At 35.0% G+C, this 22,189-nt stretch overlaps 1 protein-coding gene across 1 annotated transcript in view; it reads right to left on the reverse strand.

The window, feature by feature from the left end:
• Positions 1-254: 254 nt before the first annotated feature.
• Positions 255-22,189, reverse strand: part of LOC108680801 (PX domain-containing protein kinase-like protein) — a 29,752-nt gene continuing 7,817 nt past the window's right edge. The window contains exons 2-15 of the mRNA XM_018169707.2: positions 16,702-16,799; positions 14,252-14,345; positions 13,339-13,435; positions 12,019-12,347; positions 11,304-11,381; positions 10,552-10,723; positions 10,043-10,176; positions 9,644-9,752; positions 9,035-9,126; positions 6,553-6,666; positions 5,921-5,995; positions 2,743-2,830; positions 2,098-2,125; positions 255-1,249 (exon numbers count right to left, since the gene is read on the reverse strand). Of these exons, the coding sequence (XP_018025196.1) occupies positions 1,246-1,249; positions 2,098-2,125; positions 2,743-2,830; positions 5,921-5,995; positions 6,553-6,666; positions 9,035-9,126; positions 9,644-9,752; positions 10,043-10,176; positions 10,552-10,723; positions 11,304-11,381; positions 12,019-12,347; positions 13,339-13,435; positions 14,252-14,345; positions 16,702-16,799 (1,512 nt within the window). The 3' untranslated portion in view covers positions 255-1,245. The remainder of the gene's footprint in view (positions 1,250-2,097; positions 2,126-2,742; positions 2,831-5,920; positions 5,996-6,552; positions 6,667-9,034; positions 9,127-9,643; positions 9,753-10,042; positions 10,177-10,551; positions 10,724-11,303; positions 11,382-12,018; positions 12,348-13,338; positions 13,436-14,251; positions 14,346-16,701; positions 16,800-22,189) is intronic.

A 22,189-nucleotide genomic window follows, 5' to 3' on the forward strand; every position in this document is an offset into this window, starting at 1 on the left:
AATTTTTCTTCACAACGTAGATATTAACCAAAAATTTGAATACAGTTCATAGCGATCAGCAGCTATTACTTTTCTGTTTAGCATGCAACCATTAGATTGATTGATTTTTATCTGAAAAGAAATTTCGAGGACATATTTCCCGTAACAAGTTTATTTTTCATTTGGTTTGAGTTATAAAGTTGAAAAAAAAAGATGTAAATAACATTTTTCCATTGGAAGATGTAGCAAAATTGAAGCTAGAACGGTACCAGCGGACCAGAATTCGTTACAAGAATAGAAATTCTTTAGATAAAACTTAACCACAGAAACTAATATAAACTAGAGAGCAGGAAGCCGAGAGCAGAACTGTTCCAGATACGAGAAAACCGTGACATTATACGTGAACAAAAACACGACATGAAGGCGAAAACAGAACTTTTTAACGCAAACTAAGTTAAAGACGGGCACGCGAAAATTTTTTACAAAGGCAGGAGGAGCGAAATGATTGACGATAAGACGTCATCATCATTAGAGAGGGAGAGTGAGGGGGAGAGTTTGCGAGCACGAGTGGAGTGTGAAGAGGGCGAACGAGGGGGAGTGGAGTGTGAAGAGGGCGCATAAGTGAGGGGCGAATGAATGAGGGGTAGTGGAGTGTGAAGAGGGCGAATCAGGGGGAGTGGAGTGTGAAGAGGGCGCATAAGTGCGGGCAAATGAGGGGGAGTGGAGTGTGAAGGGGCGATAGTGAAATGGAGATCGGGGGGCGAATGAAAACAAAAACAATTGGGGTCGAAAATAAGATCTTAGATGGCTCGAGTGAAAGAAAATCTGGGCGAGAGAAATGGTAAGAGTGAGAGAGATGATAAGAGTGAGAGACGGTAAGAGTGGATGTGTTAAGAGTGAGAGAGATGATAAGAGTGGATGTGTTAAGAGTGAGAGACGGTAATGGTGAGAGAGACGGTATGAGTGGATGTGTTAAGAGTGAGAGAGATGATAAGAGTGGATGTGTTAAGAGTGAGAGACGGTAATGGTGAGAGAGACGGTATGAGTGGATGTGTTAAGAGTGATAGAGATGATAAGAGTGGATGTGTTAAGAGTGAGAGAGATGATAAGAGTAGATGTGTTAAGAGTTAGAGAGATGATAAGAGCGTGAGATAAGGAGAGAGGGAGAAGAAAGAAGTTGGTGGCGAGAAGAGGTTTGCATCGCAGAGCTCAAGACGCGGCTAGAGGTCCGAGGTGGAGACCTAGGCCGGCATTCCAGTAGGGATGCTACCTGCAATACCAACACGGCGTTAGCAACACGGAATACACGACGTTAGTAACACGGCATACACGGCATTAGTAACACGGAAAACACGGCATTAGTAACACGGCATACACGGCGTTAGCAACACGGAATACACGACGTCAGCATCACTAAGCTCAAGTTACTAAAGTCAACAGGATTGTATACAGTGAACATGAATTCTTTCGAATGATGATCTGAAGTATTATCGAGATATAAATTAGAAAAATGCCAGAAAGGTCTCAATGTTTCACATTTGTTTTCATACAACAATTTTATCTTTCAATCCACCCTCTAAAATGATCAGCATATCCTTCAGAGTGAAAAAAAAAACGTTTCCGATAAAAAGAATTGCATGCAAAAGAAAAAAAACATTTATTTAAACTTGACACTTTGGAATTTAATCAGGAATAAATTGTAATATAAATTGATTTGACATCCAGCTTGCCAACTAAAATATCACACCAAGACATTGGTCGAGAAAAAGCATTTGATGTTCGAAACAAAATTAAACGACTTTAATGGAAAGAAATAATTCCACCAATTATTGACACTTTCATTCAATAAATTCACATCATGGCAGACACAGATTTTATGATTGTTAAAAATTATCTTATGACTTCTATGCTAAAGCAAAACAAAAATAACCTAGGGGAGTCTTGATATTCAAATTTAAAACTTATTCTAAAAATCTGATTGTTAACTCAGGTTGATTGTTCAGCAGAATAGATGACTCATCCATGGGAATTCGTTCTCAGGAATTGTTAAAAAGAATAAAATTAGAGGAGAATTTCAAGAGACGTGAAGAATAGGACAAAAACTAGCAAGGCGCTCACCGCGGTTGGCTGAGATTGTCCTGTGATGCTGCAGCGGCAGAATATAAATTGTTAGTAACTTTAATTGTAGATAACTTCTTATGGTCTTAACTTAGACAACAATGACATATACATATTATGGCAGAGCATTAAGGAAATTAATTAAGCAGAAGTTTAAGTGATGAGATATTCATAACTGTCTAGAAAACATAACATTTATATTGTGTTTCTGCGTACTGAGAAAGATTATTGAGGGAAGCAACAGAGGATTAAGGAAAGAGTATTAGTAGAGTAATTCCATAGCATTATAAACAGAGTCTTAAGAAAGTAATAAATCATAAGTTAAGACGATCTAGTTTATTATATCTGTCCAGAGAACTATGATATTTATATTGTATTCCTGCGTATTGAGGGAGAGTTCCAAAGAAGTGAACATTAAGGATATTAACCGAGTATTAATGATAGAGGATTATTAGCGCGGTTATATGTATTGTACACACAGAATATTAAGGGAAGAAATAAGCATGAATTTAACCGATAAAATATTCATATCTGTGCAGACAAGCAAGACATTACTATATTGCATTATAATGCACATGAAGAGTATGAAGGAAGGCAATAAAGCAAATGTCAAGTTGAGGAGAGAGTTGCGGGTTGGTCACTGACCGCCCTGGGAGGAGGTGCCGGGGCTGGTGATGGTCGATGAGGGCGGCGTAGCGCCCGCGGACTTTGTGCCTGTCTTCTTAGCCTCCTTCTGACGTCATCAAGTTAAAATATATTCAGTAAATATATATCAAGTAAAGCTATATTCAGTACAGATATAGTATTCAGTACAGGTATACTCAGCAAAAGATATTTTCAGTAAAAATATATTCAGCGAAGATATACTCAGTAAAAATATACTCAGCAAATATATATTCAGTACAGATATATTAAGTAAAGATATATTCAGTAAAGATACTATAGGTACTCATTACTCAGTACAGGTATACTCGGCAAAAGATATATTCAGCGAAGATATGGTACTCTGCAAGGATTGCTCATTAAAGATATACTAAATAAATCTATATTCAGTGTTGATATGATAAATAAAGACATTCAGTGAAGATGTACTCACTCCGCACTATCTTATAATCTTATATATCATACTTGTTGTCTCATATTACTTCTTGTTAAGATACATATTATACAAAGGTATCATTACAGGGAAGATATTCATAATGGATTCAAGGAAGACTGTTGCTCCTTCTTAAGTTAAGCAAACAAATAAGTTAGAGGATTCATGTGCTGTGCCATCTGTGATCCTGCTGCTAAGAAACAACATTTTCAATAAGAGAAAAAAATTCTGAGTTGGCATGCTATGTGATTGATGATAATGAAATGTGGATGTATAGTTAGTGACACAAGAAGATCCTTGTTATGGAAAAAACAAGCCTCGGAATACGCAAAAAAGTTGACTTCTTAAGAAGAAGTATTAAGGGAAAAAGGGGCAAAATGTTTTCTACACAAGACGGCTAAATGTGCAAGCAATTAAAACGTGAAAAGTTAAACAATTGTAAAGAGAATAATGGAATGATGTGATCACCACCTTGTTTGATGCTAACCATTGCCTCCCTACTAACCATTGCCTCCCTACGAACCATTGCCTCCCTACGAACCATTGCCTCACTACTAACCATTGCCTCACTACTAACCATTGCCTCCCTACTAACCATTGCCTCCCTACTAACCATTGCCTCCCTACTAACCATTGCCTCCCTACAAATTATTGTTTTACTACTAACCATTGCCTCACTACTAACCATTGCCTTACTACTAACCATTGCCTCCCTACTAACCATTGCCTCCCTACTAACCATTGCCTCCCTACAAATTATTGTTTTAACTAACCATTGCCTCACTACTAACCATTGCCTTACTACTAACCATTGCCTCCCTACTAACCATTGCCTTACTACTAACCATTGCCTCCCTACAAACCATTGAAACCGAATGAAAACTAAACTGATTTAGAGTCAAAGTTTCTAAATCACCATTACGTATTGTTACGATACAGAACCTATAGCAACGAAATTATTGTTGAGATAAAGAATCGATTTAAGCCGACGTATTGTTTTGATCCACAACCCATATCAAATATAATATATCTAAAAAAAATAAAAAATAAAAAAAATATATATATATATCTATGTGAAAAACTATATATCTATGTGAAAAAACGTAATGTATCTTTACAGTACAGAACCTATGTTAACCGTATCGTACCGCAACAATAAAGAATCAATCGTATCTCTACGATACAGAGCCAAAAGTAACCGTAACCTATCGTTACGGTACAGAACAATATTACAATGATCGAAGAAAATGGAAACAACTAATAATCAGGAATCAAACTATTGCCAACGTGTGCAAAAAAAAGTTTGAAAATTTCATGACTCACAAGAGTATATTTATGAGTTTTTCAATGCTCCACTTCCATGTAGAATGTAGATAAATGGTAGAACAACTTACTACAGAAGATTAACTTCGTAAATCCTCTCACAAAACGAAAAGAAAATCATGCACAGAGCGGAAAAAATAGCCAAGGGCTGAAATTTTAAATCTTGCGCTAAAATGAGATTTAAAATAGATGAAATTGAAGCAAAAAAGAGTGAGGTAAAATTAAGTGAGCCTGGCAAAAACCCGCGGAGTAACGCAAAAAAGTTTGTCATGATCAGAAATGAGCAAAGAGATGGAGCATACGTCAACATGGAAAGCTTGATAGATCAATTTAGTGATAATTCCATAAACGCTTCCGGTCGTAATACAAAGAAATTAAATGTATAATATGATCATTAACATGATGCACTTGTGAGGGTGAAATGTGCCCGTCTGTAGTGCTATGAGTGTCATGCGCAGCGTGTGACACAGCTGTCCCTCACATGACACAGCTGTCCCTCACATGACACAGCTGTCCCTCACATGACACAGCTGTCCCTCACATGTCACAGCTGTCCCTCACATGACACAGCTGTCCCTCACATGACACAGCTGCGCTTATACAAGCAACAAAAACGCGTGTTCGAGTTTGTGAGGAACTGATTAACAAATTAACAATTAAGTTAAAGTGCGTGAGTAACAATAGACTTGAATCAATACCTTTTGTTTCTGTTTGGTCCACGGAGAGAATTGGGAAATCATCAATTCGTAAATTCCTGTCATTTGTATAGAATAAAATTACACCTATGTCCACGTAATGAGTTAGGCATGCGGACTGAAAACCTAATCGTTAGACTAATATTTTATGAACAGTTGCTTTACGACAAGACTTCTGCAGAGTTCTGGGTACTTTGTTCTATACTTCTTTCTTCTCACTTCAAACTTGATTAGGAAAATAATTTATACCAAACATCTAAGAAAAATACACGGAAAAACGTGAGGAGCAAGATATTAAAAGAGAAAAAAACGAAACCAAGAAGGACCATGCCCAGTAGAACATATACAACAAGACACAACTTTCCATACAACAAGGACCAACATCACACAATACCAGCTAGAAGATAGCGATTGCCTAACTTTCTTTCCCGTCATATATTAACCGTTTATAATAATCATGAAGGTAACTAAATTTTAGAAGAAGCTCATAACTCCAACAATAGAGCCTGAAACATGGAATTTTAATAGTGAGTGAACGCAGTAGTTTGTTAAAAAATAGATACACTAAACTTGGCACTGACATGACCGATTAAAGCTCTAAAAAGCTTGAAAGTCCACATTCACTTAGCACATAATAAATAAATATCTGTGTGCTGAAGTATAATATCTAAAGATATATCTCGTTAACATGAGTGCATGAAGCACTCACATTTCTGTGCGTGAAGCGATAGCTCTGCTGGGCCAAGAGCGCTTCTGCCTTCTGGATGCGCTTCTGCAGACGAACCTGAAGAAATTGCACTTGGAAATGACAATTTAAAGTCCGATATACGAATTTAAAGTCTGATATAAGAATTTAAAGTTGAAAATCGTAAATTAAAGCTATAAATAAGAAATTAAAGTTGGAAATTCATTCCGCAATCTGCAATGCTGTGAAAAAAAAATCAGTAATAGTATTACTGTCATTCAGCAGCATTCTGGATAGTGAGATCTATGACCAAAATTCAGCATCTAATGAACATTTGACGCTCTGATGTATATTATTACGAATTGGGCTCCATAAGCGCTTAATAGAAAGCAAAGTTGGTATATTTTTATGCTGAAATACAAATTAAAAATTTCTTCACTTCTGGTGAATGAGTAGCAGACATGACTCACGACCGACTTTTTTCTGGTGGTTGACTTGTTATTAATCATGACCCACCTTGTTGTGGTGTGACCCACCTTGTTGTGGTGTGACCCACCTTGTTGTGGTGTGACCCACCTTCTTCTGGTCTGCCAGCAGTCTGCTAAGCGTGACCCACCTTCTTCTGGTCTGCCAGCAGTCTGCTAAGCGTGACCCACCTTCTTCTGGTCTGCCAGCAGTCTGCTAAGCATGGTCTGATGCGTGGCCAGCAGCGCCTGCTTCACGTTAGCAGGAAGGTGGAGGCTGGCGCGACCATGCGAGTGCAGGGGGATCTGAAAATCCAGTACATCTTCCAATTTTTTTATACTGATTACATGTTTAAAATTTAAATTCAAATTTTGAGAAAATATACAAAATCTTATAAATTTTTTCAAACAAAGCAAAGGTTTTTTAGCTCGAGCAAAACATATGTTAATTAGAATTCAAATCTAAGCATAAATTTGGAAATTAGTGAGAGGATATTTGAAAAGAAAAAAACATTACTTAGCAAAAATTCAGCAATGCAGTATTTATTGTAAAACTGGAAGACAGAGAGTATTTAGTTCATTAATACATACCATCAAATGCTTTTCGTGGCACAATGGCGATGGTTTTTTTGGTAATTTTCAAATTTTTGTTTAAATTTAGCTAAAAAATATTGAAGTATTCCAAACGGAGTTGATAGAAGCCGATAGCAAACGTGTGTTAGTAAAGCTATAATGCAAAAATATTTTTTTTCATGTTACTGTGCATCCGAAACGGAAATAGTATATTAGCTTGTGAATTTTTCTGCCCAAGTTTCTTAAAGAAGATTAGACTCGAAGGTCTCAGGTAGCTAGGAATATCACTAATTGGTGCAATGAACTATGAATATACTAACTAGTGTAATAAATTATAACTAGCGTATTTATTACTAGTGTAATAAACTAACTAGCGTCATAAACTATATCTATCGCTAACTAGCGTCATAAACTATATCTATCGCTAACTAGTGTCATAAACTATATCTATCGCTAACTAGTGTCATAAAGAGTTAACTAGAAACGTTATGGATTATCGAGGGCTGAAAAGAAGATTGCCCAGGAATAGCAGAGTAAAATTAATCGTGACTTGAATGATTTTTTCACGAGTTAAGAAATTTGGCGGAAGAAAAAAGAAGATGAAAACAATGATTTATCATACAAATTGATTCCACTTACATTCAGATTACAAATCATAAAAAAGAGCAAGGAAAATTGATAAATGCAATCGATTAAACTTGATGACTTTTATGGTTCGCTGTGCAATATTATTTTGATTAATAATTTACATTTACTTCGACTACAGAAGCTGTACATCGCACGCCTTCCATTCCCCACGCCAAATTTTGAAGATATTGTGAAAAAAGATAGTGAAACTACAATACTGGAAATCTCTAAAGAAGATGAAAAAAAGCATTCACAATATAATTAATCGCTAATCAAGGAAATATAATTATCATTAAAATTTAGGATCATTCTCGGCCAGTATGATTGGGAAAATTCGTTACAAGAAATTACTCACAAAGCCGTCCTAGTGCACCAGACATGGAACGATGCAGGCAACTAGAGCAGGGGTTCTTGAAGGGTTTAAATCAACCCCTGGGGTCTAAATCAACCCCTAGGGTCTCTATCAACCCTTGGGGTCTAAATCAACCCCTAGGGTCTCTATCAAACCCTGGGGCCTAAATCAACCCCTAGGATCTCTATCAAACCCTGGGGCCTAAATCAACCCCTAGGGTCTCTATCAAACCCTGGGGCCTAAATCAACCCCTGAGGTCTAAATCAACCCTTGGGGCCTAAATCAAACCCCTGGTGGTTGACAAGTCTAAAGGGTTGCGTTATAAAGAGTTCGGAAGTGTTGGTAACTTCCCTGGTACTTTATGTTTACGTTTGGGGTGTAGTAGTAGTAGTAATTGCAGGATATTTATACTAAAATGAATTATTAGGTAAACAATTGGGCACACTTATAATCGATCAATTAATCATACCAATAGTCTTGTCAACTACTTCACGATGATAGGTCTGCTCTTCACTGCTAGCTGAACTACTAGAATCAACTACTGACGTACAACTTTCAACTTTTCCAAGTTGAATATTTGAATAAGTACCGTATTCTTATCAGACTTTAAATAAAATCCATTCGGTAAAAGAAAGCAATCAAACTACAGTATCTAAGAACCCAATGTACAGACAAATATTATAAATCAATTTCCAGTTCAACCTGCGGAAAAAAATTTTTATGCATAATTTGATCGCAATTACGAATTATATTACCTATACAAAGAGGACATTGGAGCCTTCGATACACTTTAAAAATTGTCACACCGGAGAAAACCTTCCATTACAGGGAAGAAATTTTCAGTTTTACAACACGCAATTAAAAGTCAATTCTAAATCAATTCCCGAATTATACTCATACATAAGCCTGACATATATTCACTGGTGACATTGCTACGACAAGTAACTTGGATTTATAATAAACATAAAGGAGTCCATGCCAAAGGTACCAAGTTTATATTCTGAAGAAGAAAACCTTAAACTCTGACTAGTATAACGGTGAGATCAAGGGAGAAGTTAAAATTCTATTTCGAATAGAATTACCTACGATTTCATAGAATAATTTACATAATATTTGACTTACTTCATTGAAGAATGGATGCGTGAGGAGGCCTTCAATGGTAGGCATGCCATTCTTGGCAGCCTCAGGGCTGAAGATGGACTCCAGTACAGAACCTGGCGGTACAGGAACCATCAATAGAAAAACAAAAGGCAAGCAATAAAGTAGCTCATTGTCGATAAAACTTATAAAAACACCGAAGCATTTACACGTTGCATTGAAGTCAGTGAAGAATAATTAATTGGAAGTTTGGTTATCATATTACAAGTCATTTGTCCGAAAGAAATTAGAATTCCTTTAGGAGTCACGAGCCCGCACTGTCTGGCACCAAACAAATGTTAAATTGTAAAGTTCGGCATGGATTTTGCACGGCAGTGTGGCATGGAAGTCTTCAGTAATACAGGAAATTAGTTATGTTTATTGCTCAATTTGATACGTGATTCTAAGTTATGTACAACATTGCTTCACTTTAGAAACATATACATATAAGAGTGATGAAATGATAAGATGCTAGTGTGAGAACTAGTACGCACGGCAGGAGCTATATTCATCACTGATAAGATGATATTAGTAGACCCAGTTGTCACGACGCGCGCTATATTCATCACTGATAAATACGATAACATTGCTCACGACACAAGGCAGGACACTCAGCAGGCAGCAGCTCGCAGGTGGGTGTGGTGAGGGAGCGCCTCATGACCACCTCGTACAGCAGGTGCCCGAAGCAGTACACGTCAATCGCCTGTAACACCACACGAGCAAATTAAGTTATGCTATTTCCTTGTGTATACATAGTAACAACTAGATATCAATATTTTATATTTATCTATCACACTTATAAAGAGACCTATATTATTAACAGTATATCGATACCATAACGACTGTACTTCTTTTGATACGGATGCATGTGAGCGCGTATATGTGTGTCTGGCATCAACTGTTCTTCATTGACCGACCAAGGGAAAGCAAAACCTTGACATGTTTAAAAAAAATTTAAAAAAAACTTGAAATTTTCGGATTTTGGTAAGGGACCTGAATGGAATTGAGGCTTTTGACGTGCGTGAAGAGGTTGCGTAGGGGATGAGGGAGCCCCAGCACAAGGTTCTCCGTGCCCATGAGACGGCACACGCCCTCCACCACCACCACGTTCCCCAGGTGTACGTTGCCTGCATAACAACCGTAACGTAACGTCTCAACCGTAACAAAATGTAACATAACGTAACAATTATAACATAATGTAACATAACAATCATAAGATAATGATCATAACATTACGTAACATAACGTAACGTAACAACCATAACGTTAGGTAACGTAACATAACTTAATGACCAACCAACACCAGAGGTATAAGTCAAATAGTGTTACATTACGGTTAACAGTTATACATAACACAAATTTGAAACAAATGGGAGTTTAATTATACACTTCCTTTACTTTATCAATGAAATAAAAAACAAATCTGAATAATACCGGAAGTTGAATAATATATATAATTGATAGAGGTTCACTGTAAAATCTAAAACAGATTTTATGTATACAAGATATAAAGTGGTGCAGGAAGTTGAGTGCCGTGAGGATCTGACGACCGTACACGGCAGCTGAGCGTATGGACACGCCCGTCACGGCAGCGCTCGTGCTTCTGTTGCTCGCGTACTTCACGACGAAGCTGTTGTCCGGCCGAGACCCGTACAGCAGGTCTCGTAGGGAACCCTGTATGGTAAGTGAGATGCTTAGTTGTGTGTATTTGTGATAATTGAGGTTTATTACGGAGTATTTGGCAATAGGTACCGTAGTGAACAATAACATAGGTATTGCACCAGGTGCTAATTAATATACTTCTTACAGGGCATTGAGCTACAGATAACGTAATGACCTTTGAAACAATAGGTAAATCACCAGGTGCTTATTGGTGCTAATTGTACTAATAACCAGACATTGAACTCAGTTACGTTCTATAAAAACTTTTCATTCCACTGTTACAATATTATAGGTTGAGTGGTACCTATATACTTTATGCTATAGGCGCATACAGGGTAGTAGAGAATATTGAGGTCTGTATTTCAAGAGGAGAATAATATGCTTGTTGAAGAATATTGAGTTTGGTTATGTATTCCTCGAGATGCTCAATATGATAATGTAGTATAAGAATATAGGGTTCTGTTACATTATTACTAAGGGGCATGGTTAGTACGGCATGGTAACACACCTGAGGGTAGTATGGCATGGTAACACACCTGAGGGTAGTATGGCATGGTAACACACCTGAGGGTAGTATGGCATGGTAACACACCTGAGGGTAGTATGGCATGGTAACACACACTCCTGTCTCAGTCGCCACGCTGCTCAGGGTCGTCGCCAGGTAGGGATGCTGTTGCAAAACATCGCCAAGCTCAGTCATTAATACAGCATTTAATGGTCCACTAGATATATCACGGATTTTTTATCCATCTAGAATCAAATGTTATTAGTTTGGGATAGGTAACGTGGCGTACAAAATATGATTTATGGGAGCTTCAACTCAAGTTTTTAACCCTAAATAAGTAAACCTTACTTATAGCTTCAAATTTTGCACAGTAAAACTTAGTCAGCTCTGCTGGCTAAGTTAATGCAGAGAGAGCAAAGCTTTCTGAAATTGTTATAGTATTGCTACAGCTCAAAATATTAATATATCAAATTCACAGCCTGTTTTCTCACATAATAATTACGTTTTTAGCAAAATAGCTATGCTAACATTACTAGTTCATCTAATATTAGACATTAGTTTAGTAGCTAGACTAACATTAGTTACATATTAGAATATTACCAAAGTTAATTCTACTAGATCAACTATTATTAGATATTAGCTTAGTAGCTAAGCTAGTATTAGTAGTTTATCTAATATTAGATTCCTATTAGCGTGAAGCTAATATTAGCTATTAGCTTATCACCACAGCTGATTCTACTAGCTCAACTAATACTAGATATGAGCTCAACAGGTAACATGTATGCCAGAGCACAGCACAGACCTGGCACTGGACGAGCGCAGTGAGCGTGCCATGGACGTCCCTAAGGTGCATGGAGCTGTCGATGCCATATGGACACCACCACAGCATGAGGCTTGCTTTGGGCGGTGCCACGTGCAGCGTGTGGGCGAGAGCTGCAGATGTCAGCTCAGGGGATGATGATGAGCTGGACACAGCTGATGACGCTTCAGCTCCTCCAGCTGAACCGCTGTTCACTTGACTTACATGGAAGTATTGCTTGTGGTAGCGCCAGCCTATGCCAGTCAGCGGACTACCCAGCTCCAGCCGGCCTCCAGACCGCAGCACTGCTGCTACACTCATCGTGCCGTTCTCTGCACAGTGCATGATATACTTCAATAATAATTAACATATGATAACAAATAATACTAGTTACTAATAATAAAAAACGCCTAGAGACTTGTACTGTTATGTAAAACAAATACAGAGGCCTATGCTGGCTTCCAGACTGAAGCAGTGCTGCTACACTCATCGTGCCAAACTCTTGATGGTGTGCAATAAATAATCTATCTAAATAATTAGCAAAAACTGGTAATTTTACACGAAATAAAATAAAATCGTGACATTTTCATCCACATACAACTTTCATGATAACTATTTTAATGGCTAAGAAAAGCAATCAATATTCAGAGGAGTCATTAATGGAAATATACATTAGATTCCTTAAGAGACACTTTAGTTTGTGGAGAAAAGGTAGGTACGTATCATGAATCACTCAGTAGTCAATGCAGATTTATCACTGCATCATTATTCATGAACATTCATCAGAATCTGATGGCTCAAGTTAACACTGGCAAAAAAAATATTTTACCTGGAAATATGGTCTTATATATCTTAAATTAGTATGATTGCCAAGATTTCAGATATATCTATCATTTTTGCATTTTCTGTTATTGTTGAAATTATCATATTAATGAAAATATTAATGTTAAACTAAATGTATAAGTAGACTTGCTGCAAATAAGTTGCATTCTGCATGATTATGACAAGAGATAAGTGTCTTAGATATATATCAACAAATAATGAGATAAGAGTAATAGCAATGAGGTTGACAATGAAGAATAGCATGTAAATCATGTGATGCATGCATACATTATTTTGAACACCAAACTGGAACATTCAGGTACATTGGGTTGTCACAATTTTGTTTAAAAATACAATGATGCTGCTTATAATTCTTGTTCAACAAATGATGCATTCGACAAGAAGCTATTAAATGTTTTCACAGTTTCAAGGGGCATTTGCCAAATACAATAATGAGCAGAAGAAGCAATTCTATGTTTTTGATCATTCACAAATACTGACCATGATGAGCATTGCAGAAGTTACTTGGGTCCAGGAAATTCTTCAAGGCCTGATGATGTCGTAAGATTGGATGCTTGGTCAGCTCATCCATGTAGTTCTGTGAGAGATGCAGCAGTTTTTACGGCTATAAAGATCCTCAAACCCAGTTAATAAAGAACTCATTATACATCAACATATAAGTTATTGCTGTAATAACAAAAAAGCTGGTACTTGTATATATTCTCTTCTACCTTCAAACCCCACTTTCTTTCTAGATAGAATATTTAGAACTAATTGTAGATAAAAAGATTGTAATGCATGATACTAGATGGAAGCATAAAGCAACATATTCAAAAATACTCAAATAACTCTTATTTATATCACAAAACTCTTATTTTAGTATAACTATATCAAACGAATATAAACTATAAAGAGTTAAAAATATGATTAAGTTTAATACAAAGCAGGAGTATGACAAACTTTTGTAGCAAATAGACATATTAAAATATCGCTATAGAGTATTTAAGATTATTTTAATTTTTCCATCTCATGCAGTGGATGTTTAAAGTTAATTGAACACTCAACAATTAAAATTTGTTCATGGCAGTTAGACTTTACCAAACAGAGATCCAAGACATGATTGATTTCAGCAACAATAATTAATAAAACATAACATTAGCAGAATTATCATCCTGCATTGGTAAAAAAAAATCTGACATGATTTTTTATAGTCAAAAGAAAGCAAAAAACATATTTTTTAATAGCCTTATTTTAAAGTTTATTAGAATCATAAGCCTTTAAAAATTTGTTAGCCTTTGAACATAAGACACTGCTGATGTATATACATAGGTACTGGAGTTCACTAATCTGCTAATAGAATAACATTTTCTTTGGCAATTTGCATGCAATACATGAGTAGCCAAGCATTACTTACTTGTAATGCAACTTTCCTGTCATTGACAAAACTTTTGTCTGTGTTGCCAAAAAACTTCTTAGGAGGCAGCACAGGCAATGTGACATTTGGGGCCCTGTGAACATAAAAACTTTGTAATTACATAAACTGCATAATAAGAACTATTTATTTTCTGCAACTTTGATTGTATGCAAACTACAAAGTACCCTATTGATTTGTGCATAAGTACTTTATTTTTTCTACTTTAACAAACAACCAGGCTTGGTGAAATCAACAGTAGAGTAAATTTATCCCAAGACAAAACAGGCCACACTATAGCATGGATTGATTTTTGAAATTCCTGTTTCAGTTCATTCAATTTGCCCCAAAAGAAAAAATTGAACTATAACATTGCTGGTTTTGCTATCGCCATGAGTTAAAAATTGTTCAGGATTCTATGAGCATTTCTAGTTTGAATGGTAGCTCTATTTGCTCTAAATCTAATAACTTGTCATAAATTCAGAATTAAATTGTACTTGTACAGAAAAGGGTGTAAGCATTTACAACACTATAAAGCAAGACATCAAACCTAATTCCTTATAAATAAATATACGTCAAAGGAAACCAATTGTTTCATAGATTTACATTCATCATTCAACTTGACTTCAATCCACTAAAAATTAAGAAGGGAATTCCAAGAATTACTGTTTGGAGTTCAGAATTTAACTATTATTCTTGAGACATTAGACTAAATTGAGGTAGGGATATTATTTTAAAATGTGAATATATGAATAGGTTTCAACTATTATACAGCATATATCCTATTACTCACTTGGCAAATAAATTTATATGATTAAATAATCTAACTCTATTTTAATAAGTTTTCGAAAGAAAATCAACAATATTTCCACCAAACACATATCATGAGCAATATCATCTTTCTGACAAACAATCAATGAGTACCATTGATAAACTATCAAGTTCTATATCATTACCACCAGGTACCGGCAATGTTGTTATGGGCTGTCACTCTTACTGCTGGAGAGTGGTGGTTACCTTGATCCCACTAGGGGAAGTAACACTCCCCCAGTTCCGAGTTAATGTGAAATTATTTAGAATCCTGAAATTCATGGTGAACATTATCTATATTTGTGTTATCAGTGCTCTCCATCTCATTCTCTTTGCCTTTTTGCAGACCATTATTTTTATGTGTCAGTGGTGATTGATTAAAATTCCAAATCTCCTATCCGCCATCATATCATACTCACACTACTGCCTGTGGTTGGTGAGTAATAGTTGCCAAGATATAGGTACCTTTTTAAATCACTGCTCATATATTCATTGATGAAGATTTTAATGTCATGTTTTTGAGAATACCATTATAGATGAGAAATATATTTATCTGTTATCCTGCTTGGTAGTTTATTGTGTATATATGTTTTGAAGTTTGTATTGATGTTGTGGTTAATAATAGTTGTCTTAGGTGTTGATAATGTAAATATTTTACAGAAGCATCTTCAAGTACTTTCATGAGCGACCCATGCCCCGTTTGCCCGGTTGCCTAGTTGTACGGTTGCCAGTGGTCCGGTTTAGGAGTTATACGGTTACTAAATTATATGGTTAATGGTTTCCCAGTTACCCAGTTATTTGGCTAGGTTTTTTGATTTAGGGTTCCCTATCTTGTTTAAATTTTAAGTCCCTTCATAATCAAGTTTTGTATCAGAATTAAATAAAGTTGAACAAAAAGAGAAAAAATACCTGGTGGACAAGGATGGCTATAAGGGGAGTTGGGAGGCCATCTTTTATTTAACCCTTTAGATTTTTAAGAACCTTGAATACCTTCTCTCGCTTAACTAATAAAGACGACCCATTACAACGTTACCACCAGGTTTACATATATAAATATTTAAACACGAGTGGTTAATGACCAGAGAAATCATTGATTTAAATTTTCAGGATCGAATAATATTCTTCAGTGGAGGTTGGTTGATAAAAATTCAGGTTCAAGGAAGTAACATAATTTATTAACGGCGTTTTGAATGTGACATCATTCATTTTCAAGTTATAGGAAGCATTGAATACTGAAATTTTGGCGGAAGTAAGTATATGATACATGTAAATATGATACAACACGAAAAGTGGTTCCAAATTTTCACGGTTCCAAATTTTTGTGTTGTATCATATTTACGTGTATCATGTACTTATTTCCGCAGAAATTTCAGTTTTCAATGCTTCCTATAACTTGAAAATGAATGATGTCACATTCAAAACATCGTTAATAAATTATGTTACTTCCTTGAACCTGAATTTTTATCAACCAACGTCCACTGAAGAATATTATTCAATCCTGAAAATTTAAATCAATGATTTCTCTGGTCATTAACCACTCGTGTTTAAATAAGCTTATTCTGCTATCTTATAGTAATATATAAATATGTAAACCTGGTAAACCATTGCTGACATTAACTACCAAATAAGAACTATAAACTCACCTAAGTGAAGCATTGAGTTGAGCAAACTGTGAGTATCTGTAGGTGAGGCCGTACCTCACTTCTGGCTCTGGACTGCGCCAGATTTCAATTTTATATTCCTGAAAAACATAATCAATTAATCAAATACATTATCAATAAAAAAACTAGTTACTTGACTTGTGGAAGGAAATGAATATAATACAGGTATAATAAGGAATTGATGTCACTTATTTGCTTAAATCGCAAGTTAACTAAAAATTTAAAAGCAAAGAATAGTCCACAAAAATTCACATCTTTATAGAAAACGTTTGAAAGAAAGAAATTTGGAGCTGGACTCCGAAACATTTTCTATACAGATTTTTTGTTAAAAATCTTTAACAAAAAACATTTTATATAAAGATAAAGAATTTTTGTGGACTATTCTTTGCTTTTAAATTTTTAGGTATAATAACATTTTGAAAATATTAAAGATTTGAATGCATGGCTAAATATTTAGGATTATAAAGGCTTTAGAAATTAACTAAATTGGTATTCTGCTTAGAAAATTTCCCTTTAAACCACTAACCTCAAAATTAAAATAAATTGCAGAAGTCAATAATAGTTTTTTATGGTAAAAATGGAAGATGCCAGCTCTTACTTATAGAATTTTCAAGAATGATGTCGAATTATTAAAACAAAAATTGAGCACTCTGGATGTTTGGTACAATACTGGCAAAGTTGCTTTACTCAAAAGTTTGAAGTGAATCAAAACTTTTTCACACTGCTCTGCTCAAGCTGCCAACAAAGCTTCAAGATTATGCCACATTGAACCTTAATATTTGTGGACAATTTTAAGAACATACAAAATAGGTATATATATATATATATACGGTAGGTATATACAACATTCCATCGAACAAATAAAAACAATCCATGTAGGAAAAAAATATATCAATATATAAATTTCATCAAACAAAATAAGGGATGGTTTTGAGCGTTCTTCATTAATAAATTCTTACCACGAAACATTTCATAAACAAGTTTGGGCTCAATTTAAAGCTCTTTGCTTTAAATTTTTAGGCTATTTTATGGCATCTTCAAAAACTTTCTATATCCTATTCGTAAGGTGCCAAATGCAAAATAAAAGCATCCCAAATTACCCCTGGGAATAAGGTAATCTGGGACACTTGAAATAAAACTTAATTTTAAAACGTTTGAAGGATGCTGAGTGTACTCATCCATTATTAACAGTACTCTGAAGTCCTCCACTTCCTTTGGAGATGTAGATGTAGAATAGATAACATCTTGTATGATTTTTACTTGTTTTTCCTTTATTAATATATTACCATATACATACATTAACATATTATTGAAGGGACATTACCATATCCATGGACATGCCATTGAGCATTGACAATGACCTTATCCACTGCAAGCTTCATATCAGCAGCAATAAAGCATTTCTTCTGTATCTGTAAGCTAACAGAAAGGCTTGTAATTTCACATCATTTTAATTGGGTCAAGTGAATTCACTATAACAAACAAATATCATAAAAAACATAGCTGAAACAGAAAGGAATATTTTAGTGACAACCATCATATTTTTGGAGAAATAGATCATAGTTTAGGTTAATTACTCATTCTACGTTGCTGGTGCACAATTCTATCTATAACATTCTATGCATTATTTTGTGATGACCAATGATGCATTGATTTTTGGTCGAGTGAATTTTTTTTTGCTGAGCGAGGTAAATGTAATCAAAATTTTTTGTTGTTAATTGATATTTTTTTGTTAACTGGAGCCTTTGATAATCAAGGTTTTACTGTAAATGCGCTTTTAGGGGTGCCACTTATTACCTTGGGGGGTGTCCCTTATTACTCTGTCATGCAGAAATGGCCGTCATTTTTTTAAATGAAATACGCAGATTCCATCAATCACTTTATTATGCCAACACCTGTGTACAGCTTTTTTGTAAGTAAAAAATTTTTAATACAGCATATAGTTGTATACATATATCTCATTCCCAGCATTTTTTCTGGGAATGAGATATGTAAATTCTGTCAATCACATTTTTAGGACAAGACCAGTGTGCAACTTTTATGTAAGTAAAAATTTTCAATACAACAAATATTTTTTCTGCTACAGACCTTAGCAGAGGTACTTTTCCAAAATCTAACTTTTCACACTTTTTTTTCATGGATTTTTTAGAGGTAATAAATGTATGATTACCATCAAACAGGGTAAAAAGGGACGGGCAGGGTAAATAGGGACGTGCATCCCACATTTTGTAGAAATGTTGTAGCAGCTAAACTAATCAAAATATTGCAAAACTAAAAATAGTGGCATAAACTTCAACATTTTTACTATCTATTATGTATAAAGCTAGTCAAGAAATAAAAAATTTACTATCTCTAAAAAATCTCTGAAAAAAAGTGTGAAAAGTGCGATTTTGCCAAAGTACCTCTGCTAAGGTCTGGAGAAAAAAAAAATATTCGCCATATTGAAAAATTTTACTTACATAAAAGTTGCACCCAGGTGTCAGCTTGAAAACGTAGTTGACAGAATTTGCCTATCTCATTAAAAAAAAAAATGGCAGCCATTTCCGCGCGACGGGGTAAAAAAGGACACCCCCCGGGGTAATTAGGGACACCCTTAAAAATGCATTTACAGTAGAACCTCAGTTAGCAAAGGCTCCAGTTAACAAAAAAATTGATTAACAACAAAGAATTGTGATTACATTTACCTTGCTCAGCGAAAAAAAAAAATCATTTATTGAAAAATTAGTGCATCATCGGTCCTCACAAAATTGTACATAGAATGCTATATATAGAATTGTGCACCGGCCATCATAGAATGAAAAGTAATTGACCTAAACTATGATTTATTTCTTCAAAACATATGATGGTTTTACACGATCTTTTTTGTTATAGTGAAATCACTAGACTTGATTAAAATTGTGCGAAATTACAAACCATCCTGTAAGCTTACAGATACAGAAGAAATACTACATGGCTGCTGATATGAAGCTTGCAGTGGACAAGGTTCTTGTTAATGCTCAATGGCATGTCCATGGATACAGTAATATTACATTAATAATACGGTAATTAATGAATATGGTAATATCATATCAATCAAGGAAAAACAAGTAAAAATCACAGAAAATGTCATTTATTTCCATCTACATCATCTACAATGAAAGAGGAGGACTTCAGAGTACTGTTAGTAATAGATGAGTACACTCTGCATGCTTCAAATGTTTGAAATTGAGTTTTATTTCAAGTGTCCCTTTTTACCCCATTTCAAGATTAATTCAGGAGCCTTTTATATTGCATCTAGCGCCTTACAAATAGCATATGGAATTTTTTTGAAGATGCCATTCAATAGCCCTCGCAAAGAGCTATAAAATGAGCCTAAACTTGTTTATGAAATGTTTCATGGTAAGAAGTTATCAACAAAAATAGCTCAAAACCGTCCCATTTTTACCCCATTTGATGGTACTCAACTTGCTTTATGCTACATAGATAGTAAAAATGTTGAACTTTATGCCACTATTTTTAGTTTTGCAATATTTTAATTAGTTTAGTTGCTACAACATTTCTATAAAATGTTGGAGGACTGTCCCTTATTACCCCACCCGTCCCTCATTACCCCATTTGACGGTAGATGTTTTCCAGACAGGATAACAATAACACATCATATATGATTGCCAGACTTAAAATGAAACTTCCTCCTAAAACTGATCTAACATTTAAGGATCAATTAATAGGTCCAGGTGGCATAGCTTGATTGATATTAATTATTCAGATAACATAAATTAAGGCATTACATAGGATGCCTTGAATGATTAATATTGCAGAGAAAGGCCAGTAAAAAATATCAATCAAAACAGGCAGCACATAGTAATCCCTGCAATGTTGATTGGTTGATCAATTTTTTGCAGTCAAAAAAACCTACAACAAAGAATGAAAAATTCTTAATTATTACAAAATCTTGTAGGTACATCTGTGATACATTTCAAAATACCTAGTCTAAATCTCATGGCTCAGTTGTGCACTTTTGTTGATGATTTGATTACTTCAGGATACTTCACTCTGAGTTCACTGGTCTACTCATAGGGCAAAAAAAAATCTAGAAAGTATCTGCTTTGCCAATATGGCCTACCTTCAATGCCACTAACTTCACCACACTGCCTAACTGAAAAATTGGGCAGAAGCCACTAGTGAATTGGACAAAAACTCCCAGAGAATTTTTCCAAATTTCATTGTTTCACTCATTTCTATGACCCTATCACAATTTCTGCAGTGAAAAAAAAAAAACACAATGTTCAAGAGTCACTCATAAAATAATACTTTTTACCTAAAATCTTTAAAAACATCTGCCCAATAGTCCAAATTGGTGTCACAGCTTTTATATCAATCTGGACTGGAATTTTCCCACTTGTTTCTGAAATCTCATAACCTTACATGACAACTTTTTAATATAATTTTGTATCAAATGGACAGGTCAAATTGTGTCAAATATGGATTCTAAGATTTGTAGCAGACGAGAATATTTTTTAATTTTTTTAATAATGAAAAAAAAAATGTTTTTCTTTTTAAAATTATTTATTCTGTCAATTGATTCATACATCGTCTCTACACAAGTGTGCAAAATTTCAGATCGATAGGTTAAGTAGGAGTGTGTTAAATTTTGATTATAATATTTGTTGCAGACAGACAGACAAACGAACAAGAAGTGAAGTTAAAGAGAAGTGTTGTAAAAAATGGTGGATAAGCTCTAGTTGTGGTCTTGAAGGTACCTAGATGTTTTTGATGCTAGATATCAAAGGCCTACAAAAGAAATTATCTAATTTGTTAACACGTTGACTACATATTGGTACATATTTGTAGCATGTGGTACATTGTTCATGTACGTGTTGGTATTTATATGGCTCAACTCCAATATTTTACCAATTTTTTATAAATTATATTTTTAACCATTTCTTATCATTGTTGATTCCATTACATTCTCTATAACATAGAAAAAAGTCAAGGTAATGAAAAACGAGTTAAGAAATAATAGGTTGTAATTAATAAATGGCATAAAATGAAATTATCTTCCACTAATTTTTCAGGTGTAGAAAATGGATTTATCGTACATAACAAACTGAAAATATATAACTAAAGTAAAATAAAATTGTTTCCTTTGGCTTTCAGCATAACTAAGAGTTTAATCAAGGTATTTTAGATTGTTTAGATTGTTTCATGTTTCTCTGTAAAGCATGTTATGCACAGGTGAGGTTTACTCTCACACTGAGCACAAAAGGTGACTACACCCCAAGCCTTGTTTCTCGCGATTTTGTTGTTCTCGTTCATCGAAATATTTTTGTAGCAACCACAGCATCTTTTCCTATGTTTATTTTGTTTATCTCCTTCGGAAAGAACATGTGCTAGAGGTGTGCCCCGAATAGCAGATGGTGCTCTGCCTGGTCGAACATCTGTCTCCACAATGCCAGTAAAAGATAGAACCAATGAATCGCAAAACTGCCTT

The sequence above is a fragment of the Hyalella azteca genome, unplaced genomic scaffold, assembly GCF_000764305.2.
Source record: "Hyalella azteca isolate HAZT.00-mixed unplaced genomic scaffold, Hazt_2.0.2 contig9385, whole genome shotgun sequence".
In the NCBI taxonomy this organism is placed as follows: Eukaryota; Metazoa; Arthropoda; class Malacostraca; order Amphipoda; family Hyalellidae; genus Hyalella; species Hyalella azteca.